Source organism: Oryzias latipes, chromosome 21 (genome assembly GCF_053564925.1).
Source record: "Oryzias latipes strain Hd-rR chromosome 21, Olatipes_Hd-rR_3.1".
NCBI classification, from domain to species: Eukaryota; Metazoa; Chordata; class Actinopteri; order Beloniformes; family Adrianichthyidae; genus Oryzias; species Oryzias latipes.
In genome coordinates this window covers 27,073,676-27,101,010 of record NC_136257.1, presented here as the reverse complement: position 1 = coordinate 27,101,010, position 27,335 = coordinate 27,073,676, and the positions used below count along the sequence as shown (strand labels likewise).

Here is a 27,335-nt window from a genome sequence, read left to right as displayed (position 1 = left end):
CATACCTCCGCAGGTACGTCATCAGGACCAACGGCCTTTCCGCTCTTCATCCTTTTCAGAGCCTTCCTGACCTCATCCTTTCCAATCTCTGCTACTTCCTGCTCCACAACAACCACATCTTCCTCCCTTCTTTCCCTGTCATTTTCCTCGTTCATCAGCTCCTCAAAATACTCCTTCCATCTTTTCTGTACACTCTCTTGGGTTGTTAGCACCTTTCCATCTCTGTCCTTAATCGCCCTTATCTGTTGCACGTCCTTCCCATCTCTGTCTCTCTGTCTGGCTAGCCTGAACAAGTCCTTCTCTCCTTCCTTTGTGTCTAACCTGTCATATAGCTCATCGTAAGCTTTCTGTTTGGCCTTTGCCACCTCTCTCTTCACTCTACGCTGCGCTTCTTTGTACTCCTGTCTACCTTCCTCAGTCCTTTCTACATCCCACTTCCTTTTAGCCAACCTCTTCCTCTGGACGCATTCCTGTACTTCCTCATTCCACCACCAAGTCTCTTTACCGTCTTTCCTCTTTCCAGATGACACACCTAGCACCTTCCTACCTGTTTCCCTGATAATCTCTGCTGTAGTTTCCCAGTCATCTGGAAGCTCATCCTGACCACCCAGGACCTGTCTCAACTTCTGCCTAAATTCCTCACAAGTTTCTTCATTCTGTAGCTTCCACCACTTGGTCTTCTTTTCTGTTTTCCCTCTCTTCTTCTTCCTGACCTCCAGAGTCATCTTACACACCACCATGCGGTGCTGTCTGGCTACACTCTCTCCTACCACCACTTTGCAGTCATTAACCTCTCTCAAATGACCTCGTCTACATAGGATGTAGTCCACCTGAGTACTCCTACCTCCACTTCTGTATGTCACTCTATGTTCCTCTCTCTTCTGGAAGTAAGTGTTGACTACAGCCATTTCCATCCTCTTTGCAAAGTCCACCACCATCTGTCCCTCCAGATTCCTTTCCTTCACACCAAACCTGCCCATCACCTCCTCATCACCTCTGTTGCCCTCACCAACATGCCCATTAAAGTCTGCTCCAATAACAACTCTCTCTCCTCTGGGAAAACTCTCTATGACCTCATCCAACTCACTCCAGAATCTCTCCTTCACTTCTAATTCACAGCCAACCTGTGGCGCATACCCACTGACTACATTCACCATCACCCCTTCAATTTCTAACTTTAGGCTCATCATCCTGTCTGAGACTCTTTTCACCTCTAGAACACTGTTTACAAACTCCCCCTTCAGAATCACTCCTACCCCGTTTCTCTTCCTATCAACACCATGATAGAACAGTTTGTATCCTCCTCCAATACTACGTGCCTTGCTGCCCTTCCACCTTGTCTCCTGCACACACAGTACATCTACCTTCCTTCTCTCCATCATGTCTGCCAGCTCCCTGCCTTTCCCTGTCATTGTGCCAACGTTAAGAGTCCCTATTCTCAAACCTATGTTCCTGCCTTTTCCCTTCTCTCTCTGGCCACGGACCCTTCTGCCTCCCCTCTTTCTTCCACCAACAGTAGTCAAATTTCCACCGACACCCTGTAGGTTAACAGCATCGGTGGCGGTCGTTGTTAACCCGGGCCTCGACCGATCCGGTATGTCTAAATCTTTCTCGTGGATGATTCGCATGGTTATTTTGGCAATTTTTACGCCGGATGCCCTTCCTGACGCAACCCTCTCTATTTATCCGGGCTTGGGACCGGCACAGAAGTTACTGGCTTGCAACCCCTGTGGCTAGATTCTGTGTCATCTGTTTGCTCTTCTGAAATGCCTTTGTTTGAAATACTGCACCCCGACTGTTTCCTTTATTTGCTAGTTTCCTTTTATTTGTTGTATTTTTCTGTATGCTGCCAAAGCTTTTACATCTCTCTAAATCACTTTTCATTACCACCATGTATTTAAAGTGCAATAAAAATAAAAATGGCCTTTTCTAATGCTAGTAGAACTTAACCCCAATTCTGTTTTTAAAGTTAGGGTCAGTTTAAAAAGTTTAAAAAGAATAAAAAAATTACTCAGCTTGGGATTTAAAAGGTTATAATACCAGTTGCCATTTCATTTTTATGTGACATCTAGTAAAAATAAAATAAAATTAATCTAAGTATGTTGTTTATGTGGTTAGCCAAGCAAAAGTAAAATACCAACTATATTTTTCATTTTACTATTATTTGTTAGTTTCTCAGGGACAAAGTACATTAGTAAACATCAGCATGAATGTAAATAATAAAAATAATCAATTTTATTTAAAAGCGCCTTTCAAGAAACTCAAGGACAATGTACAAAGCAAAAGTCACAAATAAACATTAAAAACACAATAAATAAAAATTGACAGAAAATCAAAAGTGAATCAAGATGAGAAGGCAGATTTAAACAGATGAGTTTTGAGGTTTTATATGAACGTTTGTAAAGAGTCTATGTTACAGAGGTCAGGAGGGAGGGAATTCCAGTCAACATGTCAGGTTATGGTTAATATTTCTGCGGCATATTCTAATTTTCTGTTATAAACCTAGCATTAATATTCCACTTCAATCATATTTTGATCTGTTTTAAAAGTGTCTTAATTACAATGATATCATTTTTAGCCAAAATAATTTTTAAAAAGTGATTGACTGCAGCGCGGCAGCAGTTGATCAGAAATTCATTTTGGGGGAGAACATTGGCATGGAGTAAGCCTGCCCCTATTTCCCATTATTTCTCTGTCTACACTCTCTTGCTAGCTTACAGCCTCTCACAAGCCCAAACCAGCATTACAAGCTCCACAAAAATTGGTGAGCAATATAGGAGCTATCCAGCCATACAGTTGTGATCCAGATTCCAGCTCAGACGAGAAAATCATAGACGTACCCATGGATCTATTTGTCTATAAGTGGATGCAATCAGAATGGAGCGGAGCTGGGCCTCGCCAAATCTCCAACTGCGGGCGAGCCTGGTCGGGCCATGTTTACAACACGTCTTGTGGACCCCCTCTTCCCCTTTGGGGACCTCCTCCTGGGCGGGTATGGCTGGCCCCTGCTCTCCTGGACCAATCCTGGGCCAGGTGGGTGGCTGCCTGGAGCGCGGGGCGGGTCTCCCTTGGGGGGTCCTGGCTCGTACCTGGGGTTGGCGTGGGGGGATGCCCAGAACTCCTGGGTGGTGGTGGGGTGCTCGTCTGGGGCTGTGGGCGTTCTTCTGGAGCAGGGCCGCGCGTTGGGCCCTCCCGGCGTGGCGGGGGCCGTTTTCCTAGTTGGGCTGGAGCTTACACTCTCTGTCCCCCCATGCCTCCCTGCTCTCTGGCTTTGGGGGCCCCCGTGGCGGTCCTGCTGGCCCTGGCCTGAGTGGCGAATGTGATCACCTGGGGGGGTGGTTGTTCTCTATCTGCTACTGCACAGGCGTTGGGGGGGTTATAGCTGCCGCTGCTGCTGCAGCGGGAGTCTTGGTGTGGGGATGACTGGGCACTTTCCCTCCTTCTTTTTGCATTCCATCATCCATTTTAGAAGAACATAAACACTCACTCGAGCACAGGTGTTAGCTCACAAATATTTCGCGTGATAGAATGAAATATTTCACGCTAGTTAGCTTGAATGCATAGGTATGCGTGTGTGAACATTATTTGTATTGTGTACATGTTAACAGGTGAACTTTTTTGGAGCCAACAGGTATGTTTATAACATTTGAGTATGTGTGTGCACAGGTCCCGCCCTCAGTGACGTTTTCAAATATGATTTAAAATGAATAAAGTTTGGCCTCGATTACAAAAGGGGTTTATTCAAACATGCCTCTGCTTTGTCAGAAGATTCATAGCCGCTGTTGTTCAATTAAAATATGTTCAACACAAGAGGCCTTCAGCTCTCATCTCTTTGCCCATCTGTTGAACAGGACAAGTTAAAAATAAAAATAAAAGAATGGAGTGGAGCAAGGAGCTTGTGGCCCACCGTTGTAGGGCATACGTTGTATTTACAAGCCTTGTCCAACAGCATTTTTTTTGCTCCTAATTCACAACAATTGGAATAAAGAAAATACTCAGAAATGCCATAAGAAAAATGCTACAAAACACATTAAAAACCCCACTTTCATCAGAGTAAGTCTTAAATGAGCAGCTTACAACTCCCATAAGTTACAGGAATGTTTGTTCACATTATTTAGTATGAAGGAAAGTGGGCAAGACCCCCGAATAAAAAGCATTAATTTGAAGAGAATCTGAAAATAAGTTCTAAGCTGGGAGTCAAAAGCATGAAAACACACAAGACACACGGCAAGTTTTGAACTTGTTTCTTCTCTGTCTTATGAGACATTCAAACCTCTGCATCTGATCTGAAATCAGGCCTCTCCAGGCATCAGCCACACAGCAGGAGGGGAACTTTTATGAAAGTCAGAGCCAGATTTACCCCCAGGGAATCAAAAGCTGCTAAAAAGTGTGAACATGGAGAATATATTAATGTCCTGCCAATATGAGTTACAGCTAGAACATGTTAGTGTCTCTTCCTGAATACCTGTACGCAGCAGCTTACAGCCCCCCACCACCCCAAAGAAGCACTTTGTCTTTTTTGCTTGCAGGCCCTCAAAAGCGTTTGAACTTTTTCACATCCTTCCCAGGGAGAACAACACTTCCAGACATTAGAGGAAAACTGGAGGAAGAGGGAAAGCAAGATTTCCAGAAGACTTCAGTGAAATCTTTTTTGGAAAAAAAAACTCCTTCCATATCTTACAATAGCCTCATAAAGAATGCACGAGTTTGTTTTCCAAAAAAAGAATTGCCTCACGTGATGCTTTATGAGCTTTATCCATCTTGACATAAGGGTTTTTTGATCCCACACTGGACTGACAGAGGAAGGAGCTTTTAGAAACTTCTTCCATTGTCTTTGAGGAAGACAAATAAACCCGCCATTCTACTGTAAAGCAGAAAAGGGTTGATGAGAGCCCCTCACTTCTTCCTCTCCTTAACGTCATCGCTGCATTTGTGCGCTGTGACGGGCGCGAGACAGAATCAAGCTTCACCATTGAAGCTGCACTCTCCTGCTCCTTTCTCCTGTCCTCGGCCTTCCCGCAGCGATAATCACCATCTGCGTCAGAATGCAGAAATCAGTGCAGCAGGGCTGTTATTAACAAACTCAGACCCTTTTTCCAACTCGAGGATCTTCAACAAATCCCATCCTGCCTGCCTAATTTATTAATCTTTAAAGCTAAATTTGGCACTTCCTCTGAACTGCTGAGGAAAGCTTGGCTCTGGAAGTTCTGATGTCTGCAGGCTCCGGGGTCAAGGAACAGGCGCAACAATGGGACGTGCAGCAGATGCATAAAGGCTGCGTGTTTTCCATTAGCAGCCAGTAAGACAGGCGGGCCGGCCACTCCGGCAGCTGACAAACACAGCAACTGCCCATTACACCCACGTCGCTCTAATCACAGCAAGAACAACAGAGATGCGGACGCATGGAGAATAACAGTATCCCTCCATATCATCTCTGCATATCTTTAAGGAATGTACTGTAAATGAAGTCGGTCAGATATTAAGTGATTTGCAGATAAGGGCAGATATGCATGGAGTTCCCTGTGGAAGGGCGCCGGCGTTGGGGGTGGGGCATCAGAAGTGCATTTTTAATGCACTCTCTCTCTCTCTCTCTCTCTCTCTCTCCATCTCAAGCCCAAGTTCACTTCAAACACATAGATGTTTAATGTCACTTTACACTTTTGCTGCTCCTTTTCAGCCAAGCAGTTGGGGTAAAAAGAGCTAACTCATATCTTGAAAGAGTTTTTTGCTAAAAAAAAAATTAAAAAAAAGAAAGAAAGATCAAAATATACATGCATTATTTACATTCTCATATAAATGTGACGTAAGTAAACAGTCTGCAGAAGACGAGTTAACCCCCAAACACAGATAAAGCCTATAACATCCTTGAAACAGTACAATGGACTTTGAGGTGCTTGAAGACACACCGCCCCCAGCAACGCATGTTCAAACCACCACGTCCAGTGAAAAGTCATTGTAAATATATGTACATTTGCTTTTCGGGATTCAGCATTTTTGGACCGTTTTCAGGCTCTACGTAGAAAACGTGTAAACACTGACCACGGGTTAAAAGTTAAACCAGTTGAACTTTGACCAATCAGGGACTCAGATTTGGCAGTGGTGTATAGAGGCGGTCCCTTTAATTCATGGAAATACCAACCATTTGAAAATTGATCATGGAGGAGAAATTAAGAATTGTGGTTTGTACCGGCTGAGATGATATGACACCAAGTCTTTCAAATATCGGAATACAGCTGTGAAAGAAAATTCACTAGATTTGCACCGCTTTGACATTTCAGACAAAGCCTCTTCTAACCGTATCCTAAAAGCGCATTCAAGAACATGCCTCACAAGCCTGATGTGAGTGTAGCTTTACAGTAGTGCATTCACTGCATTCAGTGTGTTTGTTGTTATGTGCCGTAGAATAAAATGTGATCGGTTCAAGCTTTAGATGTGCCATAATGAGGAGAGCAGACCTCAAGGGACAGCCAGCATCTGAGAACTTTGTTTTGATCAGCAAAAAAACAATGTCCTTTTTCAACATTTTTCATATTTGCTGTCAATCAAAAATTATTTGAAGATTGCTGCATATCAGTAATATAAGTCAGATAAAGGAAATAGACTAAGGTCACACTGTTTAATATCAGTTTATTCACAAGAACTTTAAAAAAAAAACAAAAAAAAAAAACAATGACAGCAATCTGAATCAGGCTGTCATAAAAAAACAGAAGAAGACCGAAGAATTTTGGATTTTGTCACTTCTGATGTGACAATTCGAAACTAGATCTACAAAAACATTTAGCGTGGTAGGGACTGAAGATCGAATGCAAATTTCTGTTTGGTCCAAAAAAGGAGTCACAGTTTCCATAACAGATGTCAAAGACAAGTGTACTCAGAACCATTCCCATGTTTCATCAAAGGCAATGGCCACGGGAACAAAATGCAGAATATGATTTTCAAAATCTGTTAAAAAACTAAGCAGCAGCAGCAACACAAAAAAATAAAGGGTCATGCTAGTTTATTTGCCAATTCCAGGCCTCCAATATATCTCTGACCTGGAGCTCCAGCTGGGAATCACACCTGGGTCATGCTCTCACTGTGCTAACCAGTCCTAATTTACTGCCCCCCTGGGTCACAACAGTCACAACCCCACCCGCACTGTTGCTCATAACAGCTGGTTAGACCAGGATGGAAACCCCCCACTGTTTCCAGGGCCTATTCACACTTCTGCATTCAACTCTTACTCATTACTGTAAGCCAGAATCTCCAATAGTCATCAAAGGAGGCACTTAGGAGAATGTTCTTGTTTTAATCTTTTTGTATAGTATTTCTTGTCTCCATCCTGCTAGATACATTTTTCGATTGTGTCAACAGCACAGAGCAGATCATAATCTATCCGTCTGTGGAGAACAGCTGCCTCTTCATCCTCCCTCCTACACCCTCAGCTGCTTCGCCTTCCTGTTTGACCACTTTGATAAAGGAGCTTTAGCTACAGTTTTGATCTGTGCACAGCGATTCCTCTGATTCTTGTACACCACATGATCCGGCACACATTTTGGATCAGCAATCTCTTTGGGGAGAGCAGGAAAGCGCTCATCTCGCAGAGGCGCCATTTATCGAACGTTACAAGTTGTTTAATCGCCCTGTCCTTCAACGTTAAGAGGAGGTCGCGTAAACAAGCTCGGTTTGGAATCCCGTCCTGCGTGACTCTGCTGTTGGCTTTACAGCACTGCAGCAGAAGTCAACAGGGAGAGTCAAAGCAGAGCTGAGGTTGTGCCACCCTGTCCTCAAATGCAGCACATCTCAGGAAGAATTGCCACATATGCATTTAATTAAAACCTAAAAAGAGTGTGTCAAGACAGCTTCCTCCCAACCAGACTGGGAATGAATAATTCAGAAGGATAGAAACCATGAGGAAAAAGAAGAGCTGCTGCCCCTGTAGCTGCAGTATGTGTCAGAAATCACAGTATGTGCATTATACCTTCTAAAAGCTCAAACTTTCCTTTTTCATAAACCTTATAGTAAACATTGACCCTGAGCCATGAGGTTTTGATTAACCTGCTACAAACCTGGATGCTGTTCTAAGATGCAATGAGTTATGTCTCACTGTGTTTTATATCTTTCTTCTCTCTACCCATAAATGTGCTAATGAAGGATGAACTGATTTGTTTCCCTTTTGTCCTGTGACAGATGTTCCAGGGTTTTTGTCTTTGTCCTGTGCTAGCTGACCCCAGTCACTCACAACATTTGGTTGTAGAGTCTGGTTTCTTCCATTGACTGTATATGAGATCTGGACCTGGCGACCCACAGATACTGACTAACTTCTGGCTCCAACAAAGTCTACTCAATTCAGTCGCCATTTTTTCGCAATATGGACTCCGCCACGATGGAGCCAAACAGCGTCAGTGAGCAGCGGTTAGTCCGAATCAATATTTCTATGGTATCCACTCTCGCCACTCGAATGAGTTTGGGAGAAACGTTTCGAACAGTTGACGCCGTGGCTAGCAGGCACCACATAGGCCTACTTTTATTAAGAAATCTGATTGGTCATTTTAAAACTGAATAAACTGCACTACAGAAAAAATATCATGAGAAAAATAAGGAACAGAAAGAATGTGTTAAAAAAAGGTAGTAGGGCAGGAATGGTTATGCCAACTACCATAATGACTGAGTAATAGCCATTTATTTCCCCTCCCTTAAAGTCCATTAACCCGTGAGGACACCTGCTCCCCCACTAACCTCCTCGTCCCAACCCCCTCCAGCCGCCGCCACCACCCATACCCCCCCACCATGTCCCCCATCCCCCACACCATCTGAATCACAAAGCCCTCCAGCCTCCAACCTGCTCTAGACTAAACTTTCCAGACCACACAAAAGGCAAAGGGGGGGGGGGGGGGGGAGATCTGAACACATTTTATCCTCTTGAATGCTTGAATCACTTTTGTCTCTCAGAGAAAGTCACACACAGCTATCTTCACTCATTATCCATCTTTAGCCCGTGTACAATTATGCTTAACAGCTGCATCTACTTACCGTACAGTTGTTAAGTTTTGTCTGATTGGCAACTTGCTATCAGTCCTTAAGTTTGTGCGTTAAGCCACAGATTGCAAAGGGAACTAATTAAGTATTAATTAGTCTTCTTCAAACAGACTTTTTTTTATTCCCAGGCATTGTCAGTCATTTTGCCTCTCAGGCTGTCAAAGACATGCACCGGGAAAATTTATGCATTTATGCATAGGCAATTAGACACACAGACACGCTAGCAAGCCCATCTTTTCTGTAAGGCATATGCACATCAACTAAACACAGGAGCAAAGGGAGCAGAGAGATCGCATTTGTTAGGTGGAGGATTTTAAAGGGAAGATGACATTGAACATTGATACAGACAACGAGTAAGGTGTGCTCATGCAGATTGGAACGTGAACACCAAGCTGAGCCTGTGTCGCATCCGCAGAGTGCGTGCGGGGAGCGGTCGCCATAGCTACAGCGCCTGGTGTGCATCCCACTAGTGTGGGATCTGCTCGGGTGGAGGATCAAGCAGGGAGCAGGGGAGTGTGGTGGCATGGAAGGAGAGCACTGTGGGTGTTTGTGTCTGAGCTGAGGAGTGGAGTGGAGTCCGCTCCTCAACACAGGAGGCAAAAGGAGGAGGAGGAGCAAGCAGATTCCCAAAGGAAAGAGAGCGTTGCTGTCATCCTTTACCTTTGTAAGGAAGGGACATTTTTATGAGAGGCTCTGTCTTTTATGGAGGATGGATCCCATTTTGGATCAGTTTTTAATTAGTTTTCCTTAAGGACAAAGGTGAGCGAAACACTGCATTGTTTTATTTATTTATTTTTTTAAGTGGGAGGGAAATCAGGGCCACAATAGAGGAGGAGGAGGAGAAGGAAGGAGGAGGCAGTTGGAGTGCTTTTAAGTGGGCAAGTCAGGCGGATACCCATGTGGCTCTGCCCAAAGCAACAGACCGGTTTGGGGTTGGTGGTGCAAAACAAGAGATTAAATCTAAGGTGCAGAGAAGTGCAGTTACCAGACTGACAGCGGACATAAGTGATACAGGAGGTTGCAGGGAGATAAAAAGCAGAATCTGCCTCCGCTCTGTCTCCAAAAGTTTCCTAAGTCACTGTTGGAAGCAGGAAGTCTCCTTGTTTTCGCCTGGTCCATAGCATTAGAAAAAACTACAGCGTACACTGGAATGCTAAAAAAGACACCTTTAAAAAGCCAACAAACAAGAAGTTTTGATTATTTGATTATTTAAAATGTATGTATTGCTTTTCTTAGAAGACAATGGGGCTGAACGGTTTTATCTAAAATTAAAATGTTATACAAAATGTAATGAATAGAGTGGTTTTGGTGTTTTTAACGTGTTCTTGTGGCATTTTTCTCATGAAATATTGTTGTGAATCAACGGCAGACAAAAAAATGTTATTGGAAATATCTTGTAGTTCGTTGATGTAGACACTACAATCAGTGGGCCACAAGCCCCCTGCTCCGCTCCCTTCTGATGCATCCACTTGTAGACAAATAGATTCATGAACGTCTTGGTTTTCCTCGTCTGAGCTGGAATCTGGATCAACTCTGTCCGCTGAATAGCTCTGATATTCCTCATCATTTTTGGGGCTTCAGTAATGTTAATTTGGGTGTGTGAGGACCTGTAAGCTAATGGGAGAGTGTGTAAAGGTGGGGGATGGGAAGTGGGGCGGGCTTACTCCACGTCAATTTTAAAAACATTTCCTTTGGAAGTTGACCTGAACTCAAAGTGCAACTGAATACAAGCTGTAAAAATGCTTGTAAAACAAGGTGATGGATTTTGTGAGCTGCCGCTAGTTTGACCATCTCACGGAGAGCAGCACTTCTCCCATCCAACAGTTTCTGTTTCAGGTGTTGAAACAAATTCCTTTAAACTCCCACATGGTTGCAACAGCCATCAAGCAGATTTTGCAGCATGTGGGTTTGTTGCTCCAACACCAAACCAGTTCTATAGAACACAAGAAACTGTTCCTTCTTTGGGACAAATCTACTTTTTGGTAGTTGCCATTTTTTTGTGGAGGGTGCAGGGCAAACAAAACGACAACAACAAAAATACAGATTTTCCCATAAATAAATCGCCCTAAAAGGCTAATTAAAATTAATCGATAAAAACTATTCATTTCCCAGCTCTAGAAGAACATTCCAATTAATTTCAATCAGGAAAGTGTGGCTGAACCATTGTAGCTCCGCTCACCACTGATAATTGTTGAGCTTTTCTGAGCGGAAAGCGGTAGATGGAGGGAGGCTACATCCTGAAAAGGTTACCCGTCATCACAAAGCAAGAAAATCCCCGTTCACAGAACAACATCCCAATCACTCCTGCCTCACACCTCATCCGTTTCCACTGATCTATACTTGAGTGGCAAGAAAAGTATATCTGTTGTCAAACCAGACAATCCATTTGTAACACTGACTGGAACATGTTTCCATTATGCACTTTTCAATAAATAACGATCGGAAACTTGGGAGTCCCGCTGACAGTCTTTTCTTTTTATTTGACTGCTTTTTCCACCATTTTAATTGTTGTCAGTTAAGCCAGCAGTGTCATGCTGTGAAATAAAAAAATAAAAAAACACAAAAGAGATGGTGTCGTTGGCAACACAAAGACAAAGGTCTGCTAGCAGTTTGGATGATGCAAACAAGCGCAGAAGAGACAGCAAGCAGGCACACAATCTAACAAGGTGAGCAAACAGTGCAACAATCAGCTGCATAAACCAGTGCAGGCTGACGGAGAGCGTCTGATTCTGCTGTCAACAATATACATCTGTATATTATGAGAGAAAATCCAATGTTAAAGATGTAAAAAATACAGTAGGAAAACATTGTCTAGGCCACACTTTTCAATGTCAGAACCCATTCCCAGTGCTGCTCTAGCAAGGTCCTCACCAAGAGGGCCCCCTGGCCACACAAGCTACAATCTGTCCTGTTTTTGGGTGGGGTCATTCAGCTGCCATTCTTATTTAGGACAGTGGAGAAGCTTGGGGCATCAGGGAGCAGCACTGCAAACTCTGAATACTGAAAAGGGTTGCAATGCCCGAGTGAAACTCTGCTGCAAAAACATTTTTTTTATCTAATTATGTCCCCCCAAAGTTAACCCCCTCTCAACCTTCTGATAATTGGAATGCTCTTCGTAAAAGGAGTCCTAAAGCACCACCAGATGAGACGACTCTGTTTGAGGTTTTTTTTTCATGTTTCACTGTAGATTTTAGTCCCTTTAATAAATTCACACATTAAGTTTTTTATTGAAAAAAAAACAGAATTACTTAAATTTTAAGCACTTCCAGGGGTTTGGGGAGAATAATTAATGCAATTCCTGATTGGATTGAAGAACATTCTTCTTGCACTGAAAAAAAGACCAAAAATGGGTTTTTAACTACTTTCATGTTCCTTAATTGACTCAGTTATGGAGGGCGGACTCTATTCTCTGCAGATAATCCCAAATGTTACAATCACACAGTATTTTTCTGTTTTTGTTAAATAAATTAGAGTTAGAATATTAAGACAATCAGTGAAAGTTTAAGGAACCAGTAATAAGGAACCAGAAGAAGGTTGGTTTTCTTAGAGCTACTTTTTGTGATAATTGATCAAAAATGTTGTGAAACGGTGAAAAGTCTCGTATGAAATAACATCTGGATCAGTCGGCATCTGCATGATGAACTTCAACTTCTGTAAATCATTTAAATATAATGTTTAAGAACTAGGCTGTCCAAAGGTAAGAAAAAACATCAGGACGTTTTTTTTGTGTATGGTTATTATTAAGGCTGCCAGATGCTTTAAAGATTGCAAAATGCGTGATTACATATGGCATGTGTTTGATTGATCTTAACAATTTTTGAGCTCCAAAACCAACAACATTTCACCTCTGTAACGATTAATTTTCTGCCTACCATGTAGAGACAGAACAAGTGGATAATCAGGCCGTAATAAACCAAAGGCGGAAGTGGAAATCCAACCCTGCTAAGTATCAGAGCGGCTGCAGTCCGCATCGATTGGGCAAGTCATTCTGGAGAGGCGCTTGTCATCCTTATGTGTAAGTACCTCCAACGCTGCAGACTATGTGGAACCTCTGATCGTTTCAAACACATCGACAAATCCAGGTTAGACCAGGAAACATACCAGCAGAGCTAAGTATCCATCGCATCAGCCTGGAAATGATTCAGACTTTTGAGGATCATTTGTCTTCATTTTTTGTATCACTACAAAACTTTTCAACTCTAAAAAATACAGAAAATGTCACTTTTTGGTTTGAATGTCCCATTGTGAAACTGCACTCTGAAGCTGACGTCTATAGCACTCGATGACTTATTGTAATATATAGTATAGTAGCAACAAGATAATGAGCATTGGACCTATACAAAATCTGAATATGTAAATGTCATCAAGAGTCTCAGCAAAAAATTGAACCTAAAACTCAATGAGATTTTTTTTTTCCCAAATTAGTCCCGATATCTCACATTTTTTGACTCAAAGAAACTAGTTTGTTTTCCAGGACTGGGCAGAAAACGTTGAATGATATTACCAATTTGATTTGTTTCAATGTTATCTTAAACTCATGGACAGCACTGTGTGGTTACAACAGTTGGTTGGTTGGGAGGTCAAAACCAGAAAGGACCAGGAAGAAACAAACACCAGCATAGAGGATATGAAGCACATAGATCTCCAACTCCTCACGCTAAGCACTGAGGGATTTTCCGATGACTAAAACTCAAATCATGTTTGAAACAGGGTAAAGTTATCTGCTTGTGTGGCTAAAATATAATCACACCGGTCTTTGTTTATTTCTGCCTCGTTTCTGCTTTCCTCCACAACAGCTTTTCTTCTGAATCGCGCCAGAAGAGGGACCAACATAAAACAGAACAGCATAGGTCTATCTTCAATAAAGGTAGATTCATTCCACATTTTATAGAATCTATTCTCATGGGAGCAAAAAAAGCAGCAATAATTAAACACGCCTCCGTACATATGAAAATATCCCAAATAAAATAATTCAAAAAATGTGAATCTTTGGGCACCCTAGTGTTAAAAATTAATGCTAAATGAATGCTGATGAGCCTTAAAATAAGATGTTTGAGACATCAGCAATGGCTCAATATTCTAAGAAAAACATTTCAAAATACGCTTTTTCTTAAATACATAAATCTAATTTTCATTTAAAGACCTGTTCAGAACTTTCTTGGCAGACTAAATGGGTTAAAATAAAAATAATAAGACTGAATATTTTGCCATTGCAGAAAAATACACGGTGAGTCTGCAAATTTTCGTTCTGTTTTCAGGCAACAATAATTTTTAATCTCTTCTTATGTAATAATTTATAACCTTTATTAAGGTAAAAATAATAATAAATAAACACAGTTTTGTGGAAACTGATTTTTGACATTGATTTTAGAAATAAATCTACAAAAATGAATCAATATGTATCTGAGTGGAGACCTTGTGAATCTAAACCACAATGATTCAGGAATGTGGCATTGATAGCCAGCTCTGCTCCTAAAAAAATGCTATTTATTATTTGTTGCTTGCAGCTAAGGGAAACGGGGGGCCTGTGGAAACATTCATTGCGTTTGTACAATTTTGTTTTAGTGATTAAAAAAAGAATCACTAAAACATGCAATTCTCCTCTTTATTTTCATTAGAGGGGCTAATGAAAATAAAGAGGAGAATTGCATGTTTTAGTGATTCTTTTTTTAAATTTTATTTCACATAGGAATGCTTCTTTTTCTGCTACAGATGGATAAACAAACGCAGGTGGTGGAATGGACCTTATCTCGGAGGTTTCGCTCTGCAGTCTGAACCTGCTCTCAAACCAGCTGATAAACGGGACCGACCGCCGCTCCGCAGAAGCTCGGCAGGAGATCCTGTCAAACCAAGTGAACGGGAAGCACAGAGACATGTAGGACCTAAAGCAGCCAGCTTTTGCACATACTCAGCTTTCAATTTAGACTTATAAACTATAATTTCATGTTTGCTCCCTGTTGCAAACACATCACTGTACCAATAAATAAAAAAATAAAAAAGACACTCCACATAGCATGACATCCCTTTCATTGCAAGGAGGTGAAGGAAGTTATCCTGTTTGTAACGGTTGTAAAGTATTCGTCCCCTAACGCAACTCCTTTTTTTTGCAGGTTTCATATCAGTGCTGGTGCCACAAACAAAAAAAAAAAAAAAAAAAACAAGCACATGAACTCAACACCTGACTGCAAACTCAGCAGCATAAATAATGCCAATATCCGATTTGTCTGCCAAGAAGAAGAAAAAAAAATTCTCAAGAGGCACTTGCAGGTTGAACAATGACTGATACTGTCTCCACCTAACACAGCTGTCACAGAGCTTTATTTTTTCCATCTGTAAACAAAGTCAGGTGTAGACATGAGCGCTGCCGGGCACATGGCACATAAATCATGGAGCTGATTGCAGAGGCTCACCAGAGTACACCTTTGTTGAGTGAACAACAAATTACACTCACTGGCCACTTCTTTTACCAACACATCAACATTGGAGTAACTTTTGCCTTCAGATCTGCTTTAGTGTCACCATAGTATTAATCAAACAAGGTCTAATTATAGTCCCGCATTTCCCGCACTATTTATTTAAAAAAAATGACAGTGCACCTTATGATTCGAAGCACCAGATTAATTCTGAATGTGCTTACTGACGTCAAAGCAATTTTGAGAGGGGTTCTGTCAAAATGTCAGTCTGGTTTACAAGTTGTAAATAAAGTTGGGCAAGATTGTAAATAATGCAGCTGACGTGTAGCAATTTCAAACAGTGATTTTTTTTTCCGTGTTGCTAACAAAGTTGAGAGTTGCAGTTCTTGTAAATACTCTTGTATGGCCAACGCTTCTAACTTTTAACCTGTCACAAAAAAGTTCTAGAATTACCGTGAAAGCAGTTAATGAAGTCTGACTGATGGACTTGTCTCTGACTCTTGTCTCACTTCATGGGCCTAAAGCTCCATTCACACCAACCTCGGCAATGTGAGTTCAAGCGGTCACTTTCAACGAAAAGGTCTATGTAAGCGTTTCAGACTTGCGCGTTCAAAACTCTAGCATTCAGGTCTGCATTTGTTTAATTTTAAGTCCATTTTGGGGCTCTGCGTACAAAACTCCACTGAAAGTGTATTGAAAGTTAAACCAATTGAACTTTGACCGATCAGGGAATTGGATTTGGTAGTGATGTATGGTAAGGGTCCATATCAATTCTTGGAAGTGCCAACCATTTGAAAAGTGATCATGATGGAAAAATTAATAATTGCGGTTTGTGCCCAGCTGGAATTCTATGACACCAAGCCTTTCATATATCGGAATAAAGCTGTGAAAGAAAAAGCCTGGAGCCAGATTTGCACCGCTTCAAGATATTTCACACAAAGCTTCTTCCAACTACTTCCAACTAATTACTTTCACTAATATTGGGTAGCGACAGCTCATTGTGAACACTGTATGCTATGCTAGAAGCACGAATGCCTGTTTAGCATGTCCTTGAATCTGCATCATATGCCTTGTGTGTATAGCTGTATAATTTGGTAGGCTTTAGAAATGACATAATTTTGAAAATAGACCATTCATTTATAGTGCGCTTTATAATCTGGTGTGTCCTATAGTGCGGAAAATATGGTAATTAATGTTTTATTCTAGAGTCATGCACTTTCTACAATTACGATGACCCATAATGGTGATCCATGTGTTGCTCTTTTGAGGATTGACTAATGGACTCTCTTCAAACGGGTAACAAATGCAGACAAATTTCACTTCTTCCATCCCTTTACTTTGGTTTCACATGGAGCAAAGCAAAACACTGGAGACATTACTAGCAACGCCTGGATTGTTGAAGACATTTTCAAACTTTTCTTGATTTGCTGTTGTCCAGATTCAAATTTTTCGGCTCCCTCTCCTCCTAAAACCACTCTGCTTCATCACCTGCTATATTTAATCCACTAGATTTAGTCCAAATTAAACCTGCCAGCGTGAATGGGCCCATCTTTTCTTTTTCTTTTTCCTCTGTACTATCCAATAATTCCTAACAACAGATTTAACGTGGAAGTTTACAGAGACCCTCTTTGTCAGGTAAAAACCAGGTGTTTGGTCTGCTTTTGGAACTCAAATGAGCTTTCATTTGTGTCAAAGAAAACAGACAATCCAAGGTCTTAAACTGATGTGTGGACCAAAACAACCCAAGATCTGATCTAAAAACAATTCGTTGGAGAAGCCTTGGAGTTTGCTAAATGGTGGATTTTTCCACTCAAAGTAGCCAAGTACACTGAATAAAAAGACATGGTAAGAACACTACAAAAATCTGTGTTTCAATTAAATTCAGCTGGTTCTTAGATTACCAAAAGACTGCAAAGTGTAATAAAAAAGAGAGCATCCTTTTCTTGGCATACCCCTAATCCCACCACAACCAGCTTGAAATGTTGATACGAGTTAGTACGGATCAATGCTTTAATGTTGTCTATCCTCTGACCCCCCCCATCTGCAAGTTACAAGAACTCAAGACTCGTCCACTGCAGCTTTTATCAAGTTTTCCGTTGAAGTTTTGCCGAGACTGTGAAAGTTACAGGAAGTTACTGTTTCTCCTGGGGTTCTCGTGTGGTTCTCTTAGCTGTAGATCTAGAGGTTTCTAACATCTTCGAACAGTCTGCCCCATTCTTCTCTTGACATCCACAGGACATTTTAATTAACACAACAGCTGATTACTGGAAACCATCCTCCTTTTTTTTCCACAAAAAAAACTCTACATCAGGGTGACCTTCACCAAAAAAGTGCAGTTCTTGGTGTCTGGCTCCATGCTTTTTTCTACTCATCTTTGCTGCTTCTCATTGGTGGAATATACCTGATTTAGGTCATCGGTATTACGTGTTAAATTAATATCAGAAAAATAAGAAAGGTTGCACTTAAGGAGTGGTTTTAGACACCCAGGATTAAGTGACTGGGCATAAAAATGCAAGTACATTAGCCGTTTTTAGTATTCTTAAAGTGACTTAAATTCCCAGCCTGATGCACAGTTTGAACTTCAGCAAGGCATCTCCATTATGCTTTTATCTATTAATGCACAGAATTATTGCAACAGTATTGCTCAACAAACCACTTTCTGTCAATATTCAACTAAATTAGCCATTGGGTGTAATGGCAACATACTGCAATGCATTCTGTGTAATGGCAATACACAAGCTGGATGCATTTTTTTTTTCAATTCAGGAAAACCCTTTTCAGAGAACTGGTATTGTTTTTTATATAAACAATGACTTCATTTCTAAAGTAAATGTCAGTTTGATCTTCAATTTACAACTAAGCTGTATGGAGAAGAGACAGGTAAAGAAACATAAAAACAATTTACGCGGAAAAAAAAAATTAATGTTGTTGACACCAGCAGCGATTCCACTAAACCAATTCCACTTGTCAAATTGTTTGTTTGTAGCTCCCTCTGTAGCATAATGAGTTATGGACAGCTTGCTGAGATTTGGAATAAAACTGGTTCATGCAACTTAACCAAATAGTGCAAAACAACTCGAAAAGACGCTTAAGTGGTAATTGATCACCATAGTTGGTAATTGGGAAGATTTAATCATTGAGGAAAACACTACAGGAGGCAGAATTTGATTAACACAGACACTTTGGTAAAACTAAACACCAATATCATAAAGGGGGTGTTTTAATAATGCCATTTTTAGTCAAAACCCAAAAACTTGTGTCGTTTTCCAGGACATAGTTTCTGCAGAGCAGCAGTAGTTCTTTAGAAACATGCCTCCGAGTTATGGGCGAGACCGTTAATGCAGAGCAACTCCGCCCCTCTTCCCCTTCCTGTTGCTGAGAGCTCTCGGTCTACACACTCTCCAGCTAGCTTACAGCTCCTCACAACCCCAAAATGACATTAACGCTGTAACAAAAATTGGGGAGCATTATTGGGGTTAAAGTTACAGTTTTGAGTCAAATGCCAACTCAGACGGAGAAAACAAAAGACGTACATGGATCTAGTCGTCTACGAGTGTATGCATCGGAATGAAGCAGAGCAGGGAGCTTGTGGCCCGCCCAGCATATTTTCTACGTCACAAATAAGATTTGAGTGAATTAATACTCTGAAATGCAATTTTAAGCTTAATTACATGTCCTTCATTAAGAGAAAAATGATGTTTCTTTTTACGTGTTCTGTTTCAGAACACGTAAAAACAGTTTTCGTCTGTGTTGATCCTTAAAGGGGCCATTATCTTTTAGACTTCAGAACTATAAGAATTTCTCATATTGCTATATTGAAGTTTTTCAATTATCATTTTAATATTTTACTATCAAAAGGTAATGATGTTGTATAACAGGATATAGAAGACAAAACTTTCTTCTGCCAGAAACCTTTTTAACGCCTTGGATCGACTCCCTTGTCCTAATGCGTGTGCAAAAGGAAAGCTTTTGTTATCTCCTTCACTTCTAGAAGTGTTAGATCTCCACTTCACTTGCATTTGCTTTGCTTTCACAGCCTCTCAGCCCAGAGAAAGTGACTGTGCTGAAATCAGGAGAAGCAAGAGTGCAAGCAAGTAAATCCTCTTGGCCATATATAGGGCCTCCAATGAACATGCGTCTTATCTACTCCCACTTCCTCGCATCCTCTGTGCCCCCCAGCAGCGCTGAAAAGCCCCACGTCCCATCCAGGGACAGAGAAACCATCTGGTGTTTGGGACAGCTCACATGAATGTGTGTCAGGAGGAGGCGTGCCAGTGTGAATGCTGGGGGGGGAATTTCAACGAAATCTAGAGAAAGTGCGAAAACCAAAGGTGACTTCACCTGAAGAGAGGTCTGTGCAGCTCACCTGATGAGTGACTTCACGGTCATCAGTGTTGTTGGTGATTAAAGACCTAAACAACAGCAGGTCGTCTGTTTGGTGAGCCTTAGGGGTTAAATCTGTGACTGGAGTCCAGATCACATTAACCTACTTCAAACACACAGCTGGGGCTTCTTTAGGGCAGTGATGCTTCCACCACACTCACAATGACTCCTCCACCCTTCACATCCCTCACGCAGGTGACAGCAGCAGCTGTTCGTCCACGGCATTCATCCTGCGTAAAAGAGACGTTTTCGATGACTTACCGAGCAGCGCGCAGGCGAGGAGGAGCGCACCGGTTGCCATTGTGTGCGCCGTTTCTTGCAGCTCCACTTGCTATGTCCTCCTCTACTACAGTCGAGGAGCTGATGTCCGCAAGGGTCAGGCAAGTGTGGTCAAGCGCTGGAGGAAGAGGAAGACGAGGAACGATCACCAGGCGGAGAAACAGCTGTTTTCTCCAGTCAAATCCAGAGTTGGGGAGTCCGGTGGTGTGTTGGCGCGCGCCGCCCGTCTCCTGTCGCTTCTTCTTCAATCTACCTTTCTGCTTTTTTTATATGGCTGACGACGTGTGCCAGTCGCCACGGCGACCCAACCCTGCTTACTACGCATCCAAGACTGCGGAGGCGCCCCGCACACCGCCACCTCCTCAAAGAAAATAACGCAGACAACCTGATGTGGACTTGCTATCTAATCTGAACGTCGGAGAGTCCAGATAGGTTTGGAGTCCGAAGGCAAAGCGGAGCAAGCCCTGGTCGGTGTCCTCCAGTGATGGGAGAGCGCAGCAGCCGCCGCCTCCTGACTCTCCACCGTAAATCTCAGCGTCTAAATCAATCTCCAGCACCGCTGAGCCCGGTGGGCGGGCGCTTCGGATGAGGCAGACCGGCCCGGTGCTCGAACACAATAGGTCTGTTCGATTTACCTGAGCTACTCCTCTCTAATTGAAGCGCGTAAACGTGAGGCTGTGGAGCTGACGGAGAAATCCACCCGCGCGCTCACGACCTCACACGGACACGGCAGAGCTGTCTTTCTATTTTCCAAGGTTATTTCCTTCCGTTCAGGGAAAGCACATTGTTACTTTGAAACTTAACGGCGTCCCGAGTGGTCCCACCCACCCCCCGGAAGACCACGCCCCGACCGCGTGGGGCCGACTGTGGGAGGGGTGGAATTAGCATTTCTGGGTTAATAAAAAAAAGGACAGAGATGCATTGTTTGGGTCAACAGAATAAAATCAAGGTTGAGTTTACTTCCACATAAGATCCAATATATATCTAAATAAATATCTAAATAAGAGCATCTTTTGATTCTATTCTAATAGCGTTCCCAAATGGTCTTTAATAATGAGTTTGCCATTTTTAGAGAAAATAAAGAAAATGGATGTTGTTTTCTAGGACATACGTACTTCCTGGGGAGCGTTGGTGGTTCATCAGAAAATTTGCCTCTGAGTTGTGGGCAGGACTGTTAGTGGGAGTGAGCCTTCCCTCATTTCCCATAATCCCTTTGTTTACACTCTCTTACAGCCCCTCACAACCCCAACCTAACTTTAGCGATGCAACACAAATGGCTAGCAGTATCAGAGCTATCCAGCCATAAAGTTTTGAACAAAATAGCAGCTCAGACAAGGAAAATGGAGACGTATGCTGATCCAGTCATCTTCAATTGGATGCATCAGAATGGAGCAGAGCGGGGAGCTTGAAGCTCACCAACTAAAGCACCTACATCTCTGCTACAAACTTCTTCAAATGACATATTGTTGTCTGCTCCTTATTCACAACAATCTACATAAAGAAATATTCAGTAATTCAGTTTTAATCCTAATGTTTTTTATAAATGTCCTCCATCATAAAAAAAACAAACACAATTTTCATTGGAGAGGGTCTTTACTTGTGCCCCCCCCCCCCCAATAAGTGACCTTCTTCTGTTTAATTAGATGAATTTTTTGCGCACCCCCCTTTCCTTCGCCACAAACAAAGCTCATGTGAACATTATGAGATGCCACTCTGTTAAGGAAAATGCTGCAGGAAACGTTCCATCAATAACCAAACCTGTTTTTGATCCTCAGCAGACAAACCAGCAGCTTCTGGTGTGTTTTGCTCCTGACTCTAGTGAACTGTTCTTATTTCACAACAAAAAATAATAATAAAGATGTGAGTTTGTAGATGAAGGAGTCTGATGGAAATTTTTTGGCCTGTGCTGCAGGAATGGTAAAGATATAAATCATTCTCACTTCGTCCTGATGATAGGTTTGAACATAAATAAGTTCATAAAAACAGAGAGGTTGGCGTGGGCCTCCAGGCTCTGAGGGGAAGATAATACAGAGCACTCATAAAGGATGATCAGAGGGGGAATTGTTGGGAATAAAACACATTCATCACTAACATAACCTTGTGTGACATTTAACAAGAGAACTTGACTAAAAGAAGAAAAAGTCCTTTTTTCCTGTAGGTGTGACAGACGCTGCTACAGCTTCGCTCCATTCTGATACTTGTGCTTTTAAAATGGCTCAAAAGATTTTTAATTACGTTGATATTTTAAAAAATGTCCAAATTATGTTGATTTTTATGACATTTTCAGTGGTAAGATTAAAAGTCTATTCATGTGACTCAAAGGCAGATGGTTCATGTTTGCATTTATTGGCATTTTCAGCTGCTTTTCTTCTATTGTTTTTAAATTAGCAACATTATTTTGATGTATTATGATCGTAAGGTCACCTCTGTGGTCTTTTTTTGTTTTGTGTTCCACACTGCTGAGTTGAAGTGAAAAATGCTGAGCGGTTGGGCTGAAGCTGTGCTGTTGCCCTCTTTGGACCATAGCGTTGCAAAACAGATCTTTGACCCTGAGTGTGTCACTCCTGGTTAAATGTAAACAAAATGCAGTTCAGAGTGGGATTAAACTGATGCCGGTGGGTTTTTGTGTTTTCAATTCCCCCAAAAAGTCTCTCTTTTGTTGCTGCAACAATACAAGTAGGGCTTGTTAGGTAGGCCAGTGCGTTACACCTGGTCTACATATTCCTGCACCTAAAATTAGCTCAGTTCTCCACAGACTCCTCACTGCTCGGCCAAATGATGGCACAGCTTGCACAGGCAGGTTCCCTCAAAGGCAGATGCATCATTGTTTGAGCTCATAGTCAGAAGAAGAGATCACAATGAGTCCTCCCAGAAACAGAAGGCTGTATTATGTTCTTTTTACAATGGGATCTGTCATCAAATAAAGCTTTAATGTGGGCATTAGTCACTGTTTTATAGTATTTCGGTCATATTTGTGGCCTTGTTGCTGTATTTGCTGAGCTTCTTGCATCGCATTGATGAAAGCTGCAAATTTTGGGGGGAAACTGTCTTTTGTGGAGTGATTTCACTGAATATGTACTTTTATTCTGCATCCTGACAACATATGAATGATTCATTAAGTGCCTTTGAGCTTTTTGGGGGGGGGAGTTTGCCTGCAGACACAAAGGCGAGTCATGCCCAAACTCTCACACTTTTGGGTTTTATGTGAGGACTATATGGAAAAAAAATGAAAAGTAAACGCCACCTCAGATTAGAGATGAAAATATGGCTAACTCAGAAATGTGAAATGGCTTTTAAATACAGAACTTGCTTTTAAGTCTCCCACTGAAATCTAAAGTTACTCAAGAATTTGAGTTTTTTTCTTTTTTGACTTAAATGATATCTGAAACAACTAAGAGAGTCATAAATAAGTGAGCAGAAGTTCTTTGGCTCTAGTAGAGGTATCAGAAATAAAAATAAAAAAGTGGATCTGTGAGCTTATTTTAAAAGGATTTCTTACTAAGAGTTAGAGAAAGATAGGTGCTAAGGCATTGAGGAAAGTGACAAATAACTCCATTCGATAGAGAAACAGACAAGAAATAGTTTTCAGATTAAAGATCTGGTTTAAACTTATACTTTTTGGAAGAAAAACTGTCTTTCTTGGGGAGGAATGGAGTGTGCCAGACTCTTTGAAGATGCGATGTGAGCTGGGTTGCTGATGATAAAAGTGTAGCACGTTGTACGGCTGAGTTCATATCAGCTCAGGAGATTATACGCTGCTTTGTCAGAATACCAATCATTAAATACAGCAGACTGCCGCGGTTTAACGTGTCATGTTGCTTAGTGTCAAGCATGAGCATGTTTCTTTTTTTTTTTTTATAAGATGCAAAGCAGGCTCAGATTTCCAAACTTCCAGTGCACTTTAAACTCACATATACAGATTCACTAGCCTTTTTTTTTGCATTACATTAGACTACAAGGAGCACAAATCATCACATTTTTTTGCAGATTATTCATCACAAGGGTTCCTAATGTAGAGTATTAATATGAGATGACTGTCAGGCTTCTCCCATCTATCTGGTCTGAATCTTCTTCCCACCTCTCGTCTCTGACGGTCTTTTTTTCTCCTCCAAACTTTGTTCTAATTTTAGCACTTTATATCCTCTGTTTTTTTTTGACTCTCTTAAGCTATGATTGCCCAGTAAGTACGTGCGGTGGTGTTTATGTGTGTGAGGGTGGGTGGGTGGGTGTACACGGACGACAGCTTCCAGCAGCACACATCTTGCTACGATAGATTTCCAAGTAGATGTAGTGACATCAGACCTTGTTGTTGATAATGTCCCCTTGTTGTAAAAATCACTACAACACTAACACTATATAATTTCAGAGCCATTAAATGGTACATAGTTGCAAGAAATGCTCTACATTTATATAATTTTAGATTATTACACTGGTGAGCTTGGCAGTTAAAAGCTTTAGAATCAGAGCAGCCGGAGATCCTTTCACACAGCCTGACTGAGCTCAAAGCAGGTACAGTGTTATTAAACTCTTTTACACCTCGAGCAAAGTACACAAAGCTCTCAGTTATTCAGTCACTTTGAATTATTAAAAAAAAGGGCTGAACAGTGGCTGTTACCTTCAAATTTGACATATTTGGCACCCCCCAAAGTAATTGTTTGCCAACAAAAACAGTTGGAACCACAACAGAGATGAAAACTAAAGGTGGGGGGGGGAGAAAAAGTACAGAAACCTCAAAAACAGGAGTGAGAAAGACAAAAATAAAATTCTAAATGAAATGCAAACATACATCCAACAGGCAAAGATAGAGTAGCTTGGTTAGCTCCAGCAGCCCAGTGAACCCAGAAGGCATTCAGACGGATGGATGAGTGGAGGTAAAGTAACATACACTCACTGGCCACTTTGTCAGGCACACCTGTCTAACTGCTCGTTAATGCAAATTTCTAATCAGCCAATCACATGGCAGCAACTAAATGCATTTACACATGTAGACATGGTCAAGACGGTCTGCTGCAGTTCAAACCGAGCAAACGAATGAGGAAAAAAGGGGATTTCAGTGACTTTAAACATGGCATGGTTGTTGGTGGGATTTTCACCCTCAACCATCTCTAGGGTTTACAGAGACTGGTCAGAAAAAGAGATAATATCCTGTGAGCGGCAATGCCTTGTTGATGCCAGAGGTCAGAGGAGAATGGCCAGACTGGTTTCAGCTGACATAAAGACAACAGGAACTCAAAGAACCACTGGTTAAAACCGAGGTCTGCAGAAGAGAATCTCAGAACCACAACACATCCAACATGGAGGCAGATGGGCCTCAGCAGCAGAAGACCACACCGTGTACCGCTTCTGTCTGCTAAGAACAGGAAACTGAGGCTCCAATTCACACAGACTCACCAAAACTGGACAATAGAAGATTGGAAAAACGTTGTCTGGTCTGATGAGTCTCCATTTCTAGATGGTAGGGTCAGAATTTGGCATCAGCAACATGAAAGCATGCATCCATCCTCCCTTGACTAAACCAGACATTCACATTTAAATGGACCATGACTTGTTTTGGAAGCCTTCAGCCACACAAGTCAGCAATCATTTTGCACCAAATATTAATCAATCTACAAACATGTGTTCTCTTAAATGTTGCATTAACAAAAGGTCTTCCACACCTGCTGACTTTGTGAATGCATTTTAGGCATAGTTACACTAATATCAATGTTTTTAAAAATAAAAAAAAAGGGACATAATGTAAAAACTCTGTTTTTTCCCATTTTACAGTAAATTCTGTCTCGGTCTCATATTTCCCTTTAATATTCCATTCTAAGCTGCTCCAGCAACTTGTCAGTATGATCTAAGGGACATGTGAGTGTGCATATTCTCAGTGCATTTAAAAATCTGTTTTTTGTGGAAAAAGGCTTTGTTGGGCTCTGATGTTCACACTGTGATCAGCGGAACAAGCCACACACATTTATGACAGGTAATGGCGAAGCTATCCTGCAGAGCAACAGTGGACTTCCATGTTCACTTTCCTCAGTGTAGGAGGCAGAACCCACTTTTCTGACATGTTCATTAAGAATATTTGCACTAAGTTTCATGCATTTGTGCCACAATGAATCGTTCTTTGTGCGTTTCCGTCTTTCTTTAGTAGCTTGATTATGAAGCTGTTGACCGACGTGCAAACACAGCTGAACCTCATTCATTATTTATCTGCTGTTCATTGATCATGTACACACAAACACACACTCACAAGGACACAATATTCCCAGGGAATATCAGATGACTCAGCTTGAACAGACCGAAGATTGCTCACCTGAACTTTTAGCAAAAAACAGCCAGGTTATACAAGAGACGCACATTTTCTAATCGTTCTGCACAAGTGTAGCCTTACCGGTGTTTGCTGCTGGGAAACAGCAGAAAGGTAGGTGCTATCTATTAACTCAAGGTTACAAGATGTGTGTGTGTGTTTTCTTTTTTTGGTCAATGGCTACACTGTGAAAAAGAATGCAACTCCCCCACACCACACATCCGTTTGAACTGACATGAGTCACGGCTGGAAGAGGAGGTATGTGGGCAACATCGCTTTCTAAGAGCCCAGCTAACAAAGTACCACATAGCTGAATCCCATCATTTTTTCCTGGTTACAACGAAAGGACACGCAGCATTTTATTACTTCATAAGTGAGGCAGTGTGTTGGTACATTATATCTAATCACATTTCTGTGACTCAGACCGTCTCACCACATCAGATTTTAGCTAAGGTGGATCACAGCCTCTTAAACACACTGAAGGCCTTTGATTTAGAGGATGATTATTTGTTTTTACGAACCGATTCATTTAATCGTGAGGGCTGTGGTCTTTAACTTTTCTAACACCTATAATTTCCTCTAGATTGTTCTTAGCTTTTTTTTTTTATTGAGTTCCCTCTTTTATTGCTCTTTTGTAAAAGCAAAAGGAAGTGGATGTTTGACCCGGGCCACTAACTGATAGCCAGGGTTTAAAAGGGTGGGTTTAATTTGACAGCAGTAATTATTTCTTAAAGAGTGGACATTTATGTCACAGTCACACTCAGCTTTAAGTTCCCTGGATATTACTTAACACTCAGGGTATTTTCAGATTGAAAACATTGCCAATAATGAAGCCTCAAATGGGGACAAAGCAGAAAAAAAGTCTCTAACAGGATGAAAAATGCCTTTAATTTTGAGATAACTTAAACATTTGAGTGCAGCTGTTCTCTAGACTGTAGTAAAAAACATCC

General features: G+C 41.6%; 1 protein-coding gene across 1 annotated transcript in view; it reads right to left on the bottom strand.

Moving 5' to 3' along the window:
• igsf3 (immunoglobulin superfamily, member 3) overlaps positions 1-20,926 on the bottom strand; it is a 114,852-nt gene extending 93,926 nt beyond the window's left edge. Inside the window, exon 1 of the mRNA XM_023950580.2 lies at positions 20,076-20,926. Coding sequence (XP_023806348.1) covers positions 20,076-20,115 — 40 coding nt within the window. The 5' untranslated portion in view covers positions 20,116-20,926. The remainder of the gene's footprint in view (positions 1-20,075) is intronic.
• Positions 20,927-27,335: the final 6,409 nt, after the last annotated feature.